Here is a 10347-nt window from a genome sequence, read left to right on the forward strand (position 1 = left end):
CGCGACTTTCAATAAAAATGACTATTAGAGGAATAATCACTGAATGTAAATACATTGAAAGGCTATTGCTGATTAAATGCTGACCATAAATAGTACAACAAATGGGGTTTGATTTCATGACAATGTCAGATTATAACATTAAAGTAGCTACATTTGGTATTTGTAAAATAAAAATGAATCAAATAATAATGTGAAAACAGTGGGATGACATGAAAGAGCTTGTAGTGATGAAACTATAGAGATTTAGACCTTTGGCTTTATACTGAGTTTCAGCTCTTTGTTTCGCCGTCTGGCCCGCAACTTTACTCTTCTGGCTCACTCTCAACGCTCACATAAAGTTTTCGGGCAGTTGCTTATTCATGTGTTGCTTAAACAAGCGACTGTTTGCAAACAAGTTTGCCATATCAGCTTAAAGGTACTATCTCAATGTTGTGTTCATAACTTAATCCTGCTGCCCTCAAGTTGCCAAAAAAAGTTTCTTCTTGCAGATTTAACCAGAATGAATATATGCCATAATTGCAATATTTTACTGAACTTACGTATTGTATAGTTTCCATGCAGGAGGATTTTTTTTTATATTCTTTCAGACTTTCAATCCCCAGTGTGTAGAGCTCCAATGCAAAAGTTGAGACACAGTGACACTAACGATTCAGGAGACTGTTCAGCTTCAGAATTATTCAGGCTGAACTGACTGAAAGAGGAGACAGGTGCAGCTGCTACCTGCTTTGTCTTGTACAGTCAGGACTTACAGTGTGCATCTTCACGGTGAGCTGTTTCAGAAGCTGTTTTAATGACTTGTAATGATTACTGGATGATGTTTTCACCTGGTCAGTCAGGTTAGGCTTCAGTGGAAGTGAATGAGAGGAGGGGCAAGTGTCTCAATGGTCCCTTTATTTTCGCTCCATCTTTGGTGCAGAGTAATCACTGCTGCCATGTTTCCTCACTTGTGATCTCCTGAGATCACATGTCAGTCAGACCGTGTGGCCCACATGGGTTATGTACTGTACATCTCACCCCAGGACATCTCTTAAGATCCTTCTATTTAAAAAAAAAAAAAATCCTGGAAATTAAGCAGCTCTGCTTTGATCTGACACATGTGACGCAGGATTCTCGCTATCACATTTATCAATATTTGTGAATCCCTGATGAAAAGGACGAAGGGAGCACAGAAAAGAGTGAGAAAAAAAGAGTAGGAGATGATGAAAGAAGCAGAAGCAGAGAGATGAGCAAGTATAAAATAAAAAAAAGAAGAGGAGCGATGGAGGGATGGCATAGAGATATTAATGACTGCAGAGACATGAGAAGTAAGAGAAACGAGGAAATGAGGTTTGCTAGGAGTAAGGAAGGAAAGAAGAGGGGGGGTGAAGGAAGCAGGGGGGAAGAAGGAAAGGAAAGTGTGCAGTGTGGTGGACACAGCTGTGTGTGTGCTCAGCAGCAGAGACTGTGATCTCTGTGAGTCGCACGGGGAGGAAAGGAGGGAGGACGGAGAGAAAGCGCAGGCAGTTTTCCACGAGACTTTTAAACCTATTTTAATGAGGAATCTTCCACTACATGTGTCTGTGCTGCATTAAAAAAAAAAAAAAACACCTCTAAAAAGCACTGCAGTCGACCCACTGTGGGGGAACTTAGAGAGACAGGGAGGTTAGGAAGCGTTTCCTGAGGAGAACAATTAAAAGCCAAATATATTCTCCCCCTCGCCCATGGAGTCCTTTTAATGTGATTATTGGGGCGCTGATGACGCACAGAGGAGACCTGCACCCAGGGGAAACCTCTCTGTGTCTCTGGCCCTGATACTTGCAGCTTTTTGAGCTGAGACAGAGGAGACAAACAGATAACTGAAACTCAGCGGACAGACACAGAAAGAGGCTCCCTGTGTTCCAATAAATTAACTATATTCGATACTACCACTTTGAGATAAAGTTAAAGGAACAGTTTGACATTTTGGGAAACACATTACTCGCTTCCTTGTCGAGATTTCGCTGAAAAATTGAAACCACTCTCATGTCTCTACAGTAAAAATGTACCTGGAACCAGTTAGCTTAGCATAGCATTAAGACTGGAAATGGTGAAACAGCTAGCCTGGCTCAGTCCAAAGGTAACAAAACATGCATACCCGCAAATTAAGCTAACTAAATAACACGTTATATCTTTTTTGTTTAATCTGTACAATAAACAAAGTGTAAAAACAGCAAGCAACCAGTGGGGAGTCCAGGAATTACTGGCACAAAACCCCTGTAAAGCAGCAAACTGTCATATTTATCAGTTGTATTAAGTGCTAATTAGCAAATGTTAGTGCGCTAACATGCTAAACTAAAATGGCAACCATAATAAAACATTGATATTGGAGCATTGCCACTGTAAACATGTTAGCATGTTGACATTAGCATTTATCTACTGTATGACCTTAAAACCCTTTCCACTGATCAACTAAGCCACTAACACCCGCTAAAATCTGGCTTTTGGTAAAGGTTATAATCAGCATCACTCTCTGGACAAATGACTCTGCAGTAGTTCAGGGTATTTATTGGCTCCAGCTACAATTGGCTTTGATCAGCAGTGACAGAAATATGACGGGTGGGCACACTAATCTTACCCCCGCAATGCAATGACGCGACACCACATAATACCATTCATCTCCATCCAAGCAGCACTCAAACATTTTATTCAAAATGTCGGCACCAATGTTGAGAGAGAGACTGAATGAGCAAGAGATATAAAAAAGAATCAACCACCATAACATTTTCACTGGCCTCCATTCTGCCTTCTACTGTTCACTAACCTGTTTTCTAGCCCATATATTAATACGGACATCCTTAAATTGGTAGTCAGACTAAACTTCAAACCCAAAGTGTCGGTATTTGACGACTTGGAAATGAGATTAAATCAGTTAGCTTTCTGCAGAATTATACTACCCCTTTAAATTTTGGGACGGGGGCACAATCTTGTAATCTACCTGTGCCATGGTGGTTTATGCGCTTACCTTTTGTTTTGTTTGACTAAAAACTGTCATCAGTCAAATCCAATGGAGAAAGGAAAAAAGAAAGAAAAGGAACTGTACTAGAAGAATTTGTATCACAGTGCCAGGCAGAGGTATTGGGACGATCTAATCACGATAAACAACACAGATCCATGACTTGTCAGCCCAAGAATGGATTACAGACCTCCGCCTACATATCCGGACATTGTGAACTATCTTGTTTTTGGATTGAGTGTGTACTCTTTGTGTGTTTTTCCAAAGAAGAAGCTCATTAACAGTTTTGCACTGGCTGGGTGCAGATCTGCTTATTCACAAGCCTGCAAACTGCAGAGCACAGTCATACTCGTTAAGGTAAGGCGGCACTTCTCCTTTTGGCCCAATTAGCCTATCAAACCAAACAAAATACAAGAGGGAAGCTGCAGGTAACCACCGCAACAGGCACAAGTATTGCAACAGAGCACATTCCTCACAGGATGGTGCATGACAGACTTTTACATTTCTTGAAGTAGGAAACACAGACTGTAAAAAATAATGGGCATTGCTACTGAGATGCCAACCACTGGTGTTTGGACTCCAATTTTGGAGCCTCGAGTTTGGCATTTTGGCTGTCGCCATCTTTGTTTTTTGGAGTCAGATGTGATCATATTTGGGCAAGAGGCTGGTGCTGAGGAGGAGTGAAGGGTGGATCTGACTTAAAAGCCAAGGACACTATCAGTAGACAGTCACTCAAAGCGGCCCACCCTTAATTATGCATTAATTATGCATAACTTTAAGCCTTAATAAAATGTAAACAGGTGAGTTAAATAAATATTCACCCCCTTAGAGTTGTCATGAAAAAGGAAATAAGCTATAAAGACAAAAAACATATTTTGTACCAGGCTCTAAACATGTTTATTTCTGCTGTAAAGTTGGGCATTTCAACATTGGTGTCTATGGGGATTAAAGGGATAGTGCACCCAAAAATAACCCATATGCCGAGGGAGGCTCAGGTGAAGTTTTAGAGTCCTCACAACACTTGCGGAGATCCAAGGGGAGAGGGGGTAGCAACAAAACTCCACCTAATGGAGGCTTACGGCGCCCCAGATTCAAACGTCCAAAAACACATAATTGAAACCACAAAATATCTCCATACTGCTCGTCCGTAGTGATCCAAGTGTCCTGAAGCCCTGACATAAAAAGTTGTTTGGAAAAACGTCATTTGAACTCTGGTTTTATCCTCACTGTAGCCAGCTTCAGGACACTTGGATCACTACGGACGAGCAGTATGGAGATATTTTGTGGTTTCAATGATGTTTTTTTGGACGTTTGAATCTGGGGTGCCTTAAGCCTGTATTAGGTGGAGTTGTGCTGCTACCCCCTCTCCCCTTGGATTTCCGCAAGTGTTGTGAGGACTCTTAAACTTCACCTGAGCCATCAGCATATGGGTGAGTAGATAATGGTTGAATTTCCATTTTTGGGTGCACTATCCCTTTGGCTCAGCCTCAAGTGGCCGTTTAAAGAACTGCAGTTTCTGGCACACAGCATGTACAAGACCAGAACCTTTTAATTGAAGCAATTAACTTGAATACAGTCATCAACGGCTTTATATTTCACACCTTAGCTTTCCCCACTGTGACATGTCTAAATATCTTTTGTGAAAAAAAAGGTCTCTTGTTTTGTAGTAATAGCTTTTTGTTTATGATGTAATCAGTGTGTCATTTCTTTCTTTTCCTTTATTTCCAGAGACACCTAAGAACAACCCTTTTGATGCTGCTGAGGAAGAGAGCCAAACCCAAAACATAAAACGCCTGTATGTGTGCGCATATTGAGCAGATTAAATTTTCTCACTCTTCTGCTTCAAACCCCTCCTTTTTTTCCTTTGAGAAACATTTTGATTTTTTTGCAACATTTGCAGAATGTTGTATAAATATTGTGTAATTCCTCCCACGTGACTGAGAGCCGACTTACGAAACAAACGGGAAAGACTTTCCACACTGATGTGCTCCTGTATGGCACATAAGAATAGGAGCTCTGTGCTGTAAAGATCCATAGTGATCAAAGGCAGCTATAAATACTAGTCCTATTAATAATCCTAGCCAATTTATGTTTTAATAACTGTTTCAGTGTATTTGAAGCATTGAAGGATGATATTTTTTCTAACAGGTTTTGATCTTCAGATAAGTTATTTATAGAATTTGTGACTAATGATAGTCGGAGTCAAAGGTGACCGCAAGCACCGCTCATGGACACACACGACATAAGCACACACACACACGCACACATTTTGATAGGAACAAAGAAAGAGTTTCATGTAAAAATATCAGCCTGTATTAATACGTAACGAGCCTTTTCTTTTCCTTTTGTGAGAGTAACATGAGGGACAGAGTGAGCGAATGAGATGACAGCAGCACAGAAGTGTTTCCCCGTCAGGTTCAGATGCGGGGCTGAACGGAGTCTCCAGAGACTCTGCTGTGCAAGAGGAGGGGAACAGATGTGATTCATTCATCATTTATCTCCAACCGTGGGACATTTTTTTCCTTTCCCCCCACGGTGTCACACTCCCATGGGAGCCCCATCCTATCTATCCCCTCTTCCACATTGCTCTGACATCCACAGCAGCATGGGACGACGATCAATGATGACGATGATTGGTTTTAACATATAGTGTAGTTTAAAGTGGATTAGATTTGTTTCAGATGACCAATATAGTATTTTTGTTATTTTAAAGGGCCACTCCACCAATTTCAGACCTCAAGTTCAGCTTATTCATCATGAAGAGTACTATGCAGCCTGAAAAAAAAACAGTTGTGTAACATTTTCTGTGGCTCCGGAGGGAGCTTTCCAAAATTTAACAAAATAACCACGATGATGTCATAATGATGTAACCTAGGTTACCTTGGCTTTATTCTAGAGACTTTATAGATTTTTAACAAAACGTTTTTTGTTACAAACTGAGGGCATGGAGTTTGGAAGATGTGGGCATTCACCAGACAAGGAGGGTCTGATGAAATGTGCTTTCAAGTTGCATTATGGGAAATGTAAGATCCAGTGTTTTTGGAGCACGACCTATTCTATGGACTTAATGGGATAGTTCAGATGTTTTGAGGTGGGGTTGCAAGAGATCCTTATCCGTAGTCAGTGTATTACCTACAGTAAATGTCTGTTGGCACACCCCCAGTTTGGAGAAACAGGCAGGCGTACCACCATGGAAGGTGAGCAATGTACTTCTGTGGATGGGCAGCTGCATAGGTTTATTTATGCCACTTTAAAAAATTAATAACAATTTAAATGTACACTATATTGAGAACATTTTTGGCACTTTACTCATACACAGGTGGCTCCGTGATGGGGGGTGTTAACAGCTTCAATTCCCCATCAATGCTCTTGTAATCCGCCACCTGACTCGATTGACAACAGTAATTTTGGCCCACTGAACATGGACACTGCTTTTCTACTGCTGCCTCCATCAGTTTGTTTGTGTTGTTGTGTGACTTTGGTGAATCTGAACTGACCCTTTTAACAGCCATAGTCTCTCAATAACACAAAAAATACTAAGTGATCGGTAAACCAGCAGCTCCTGTGTCCAGCAGTGTTAAATTACTGTTTTTTCTCAGTGGATTCTGGCTTTGAAGAGAATGATATAAAGGCTCTAGCTCCCCATTGGTAAATCGCTTACACTCAAACTATTATAGATTGTTTTAGGTTGGACTTTTTTTAAGTGGCTAAAACACACTTTCTTGCTGCCCCATCCACAGCAGTACACTGCCAGGCTTCCATGTCGGTATTCCTGCCCACTTCACCAAGCTGGGGGCTGCCGAGTGACATCTATTGATTGTAATACACTGACTATGGAAAAGTGGGTCCACTCCATTTCAGTGCGCCAGGGAACCCCCTTAATATGGGGGAGTGCAATCTATCAGTCAGCGGCAGCAATCACATAATTTTCAGCTGAGGAAACAGGGCAAAAGCTTTTCTTGTTAACAAATAACTGCCTGCATTAACAGTAATGTTCAAAAAATGATTTTATGTAAGCCTGAATGTTGACTCTGTCTCGCTGCTGAGATTTAGCGGCAAATCCATTGTATCTGCATACTACGTTAACTGTCAAATGGTGTGCAGACCCCGCCCTCTTGGCACACAACAGGCGTGTGCTGGTGTGGTAATGGTGCAGACCCAGAACCTCATACTAGTGCTGTACCCGTTTTTTCCATATAGAGTTTGAGAGTTTGAGCAGGGTCTGGTGGGACGTTCAGGGTGAAAGGTAAATGGACTGCACTTACAGTATGTAGCACTATTCTAGTCTTACAACTACTCAAAGTGCTTTTACACTACATGTCACATTCACCCATTAACACACAAAGTCACACACTGGTGGCCAAGGCTACCACACATGGTGGCACCTGCTACTCAGTGACGATTCACATGATTTCACACACCAATAGAACAGGCATCGCAAGCAGTTTGGGGTTCAGTGTCTTGACCAAGGATACTTCTTTATGTGGACTAGAGGAGCCGGGGATCAAACCGCTGATCTTCCAATTAGTGGACGACCCACTCCTCCTTTGAGCCACAGTCACCACAGGGTGACAAGGACCATCACATTAAACATTAAACAAGCCAAGCTAACCCTCCAAGTCTATACGTGCTAACTACACTTGCTACAGATCGTAAAGGTGCAATGTTATTTGCCGACACTAGATATCAAACAAAAGCCACAGACAGTATCGTATAAACTTGCAAAGAGCTATGAATTCACCACTTCAAAGCAGAAGGCAGAAGATAACGCTATCTTGGAGCCTGAGCAGGCAGAGCCTCAGCTGCCTCCATCTCACTCTCACCCTGGATCTGGGGACCGCAGCTGCCTGTACCGGAGCAGCATGAAATCAAGGGCCACTCACTCTGCAGCTGAATGTGAGGAAGGACATGTCCTTTGAAGTGCACAGCTCATTCAATGACAAACAAATAAAAAGACTGCTTGACTTGAAGAATATTAGTTAACTGAGGGGTCTCCGACTGATGATTTGAATCTTCGACTTTTGGGATCCAAGCTATCCTTGGAAAGTCAGGATATCACAACCTCTGCTGAACTGATTCTGACCATTCTTTTCCCACTCTGTCTGAGTCCCCCAACTTAAAGGAAGTGCAGTATGAAATTGCTGGAGCACCCCTTTAATTTATCACTTTACTTGATTAAACTTGCAAAGTGGTCGATGGGAATCCCAAGAGAAACCTCCACTGTAGGTTTGACATAAGGTTCCCATCATCTGCCTAGTTAACATGAATGAATCTACCGTTGCTGCACTATTACTATAGCCTAATAAAGTTACCATTTAGCAACAGTATTAAAAGCTGGGGGGAATATATCATATTCCACTGTTACGGGATCACTCCTCCTGCTGCATCCACAACCTTTAGGCTATTTTTTTTATTAGTTTCTATATGGTCTCTCCCTGATCGGATGGCTCCTGCAGCAGAGGCACATGTTCCGCTGGATGCTGGAGATGAATGTGTGAAGCTACGGGACACTGTAACCTGCAGTGCACAGAGATGCAGGACAGAGTCAAGTCTAGAAGATGAGGGGACGAAGGCTACAACAGAAGACTATTAAACAGGCATCATAAAGATTCAGTCAAAGTCCAGATATGCATCCATGCCATCCGATTACGCGCAATGACTCGCAGGCAGAACTACTCCAAACATCCCCACTGCTGCAGTGGAAGTTACGCATTGTTCAGAAACACAAGTTTTTCCACAGAATCGCGCAAATATGTTCAGTACTTACTCAGTAGCAGAGCAACAGGCAAGAAGAGGAGGCACGCAGAGTTCATGAGAGATGCCATGCTGACCCGACAAGTCGTCCTCCGTCCTCACAGGTAAGTTTGAGGCTTGCACCGAAATCCCCAAGTTGTTCTTCCAATAGAAAACGCAGCACGCACCGTCCCGCTCCTCAGTGCTGGTCAAAGTGCTTCCCTCCTGTCCTTGGTGCAGCTCTGTACACCAGTGTGAGCGCATCCACCGCGCGCTGATCCGCTCCGCTGAAGGGGAGGGCGCGTCCGTGCCGAGGAGGAGGAGGAAGAGGAGGAGGAGGAGGAAGCTCTACAGCAGCTCAGAGAGTCCCCAGTGAGCTGCACAGTTGTAGGTGGACGGGTGGTAGAGATGCTTCACAATGTCAAGTCACAATGTAGAAATACTCCTTAACAAATAATGCGCGCTGTCAAAATCCAAGTAAAGTAAAAGTGCAGAGGTGTCATCACCAAAACATACCTCTAGTATCAAAGTATCATTCTGCAGTTAATATACCCTTGTAATTGATGTATCATTATATAACATGACATTATTAGATAGTTGTGTGGCCCAACTAGAAAGTTTTGTGCAGTGGTTCCCAACCTAGGGCTCTGGTGCCCTAAGAAGGGTCACAAAAAAACATCTTATGGGTCCTGAGACGACTCATGGAAGAGGAAAGTGCAAATTTGAATAGCTGCAACCATGTAGACGCATGCATCCATGTTCATGAATTCACACCGTAAACTGTATAAAATAATGAACGTCGCCACCATGACGTCAGCCATTGGTTTTTCGACACCCGTTTGGCATTTTGGCCGTTGCCATTGATTTTTGGAGCCAGAAGTGACCATTTTTGGATGAGAGGCTGGAGATAACTCCAATGCTAGCTGCTAGCTAAGTTAGCACAATGCATTTTATGCTTAGCTCTGATAATACAAATGCTAATGTGCATATTTGCTATTGAAAAAAAAAAAGGCTTAAAACCACTCAGACAAATGAACTTACCAGAAAAACTAAATATCCGACTCCTTAGAGGGTCTGTTAGTGCTACATTAAACAAGACTTTTTTTTAGGGTATTAAATGTTACAATGAAGTGAAAAAACACTTAAATTGTGACAGCTAGCCTACGTCTATAATCCATACTATGGAGTAGTTCTGCCTGCGGATCGTAACCATGGTTATGTTACCTTACCAACGCTATCACCATGCCTAACTTAATGCCTTATTAAAATGTAAACATGTGCGTTCTATAAAAATGTACCCCTGTACAGCTGTCAGGACTGGGGAAACATGTTTATTTGTGTTGTAAAGTTGGGTATTTTAACATGGATGTCTATGGGCAGTGCTGGACTGGCCATCGGGCATACCGGGCATTTGCCCGGTGGGCCGATGGTAATTTTGGGCCGGGCCTTTTTTTTTTTATATATAGTCATGTCATGATACCTATTGGTACACAAAACTGGTAGATCGGCCCATTAGTCATGATTGATTCTGGGCTGGACCAATTACAGCCAAGGGCCGATGCCCCCTCCCACTTGGGCCTCGGCTGCCAATCAATCAATCATACAGAGAGAGAGGAGATTGACAAAATTGAGAAGAAACTCAA

The 10347-nt window shown here is 42.4% G+C and overlaps 2 protein-coding genes across 2 annotated transcripts in view; both read right to left on the reverse strand.

Moving 5' to 3' along the window:
• Window positions 1-8869, reverse strand: part of LOC126408486 (tripartite motif-containing protein 16-like) — a 37018-nt gene extending 28149 nt beyond the window's left edge. The window contains exon 1 of the mRNA XM_050074055.1: window positions 8739-8869. The gene's annotated coding sequence lies outside the window, so the exon portion shown is untranslated. The remainder of the gene's footprint in view (window positions 1-8738) is intronic.
• The window catches only part of nrn1la (neuritin 1-like a), a 104858-nt gene extending 95982 nt beyond the window's left edge, over window positions 1-8876 (reverse strand). Inside the window, exon 1 of the mRNA XM_050074061.1 lies at window positions 8739-8876. Within this exon, the coding sequence (XP_049930018.1) occupies window positions 8739-8796 (58 nt within the window). The 5' untranslated portion in view covers window positions 8797-8876. The remainder of the gene's footprint in view (window positions 1-8738) is intronic.
• Between the last annotated feature and the right edge of the window lie 1471 nt (window positions 8877-10347).

Source organism: Epinephelus moara, chromosome 20 (genome assembly GCF_006386435.1).
Source record: "Epinephelus moara isolate mb chromosome 20, YSFRI_EMoa_1.0, whole genome shotgun sequence".
NCBI lineage: Eukaryota > Metazoa > Chordata > Actinopteri > Perciformes > Serranidae > Epinephelus > Epinephelus moara.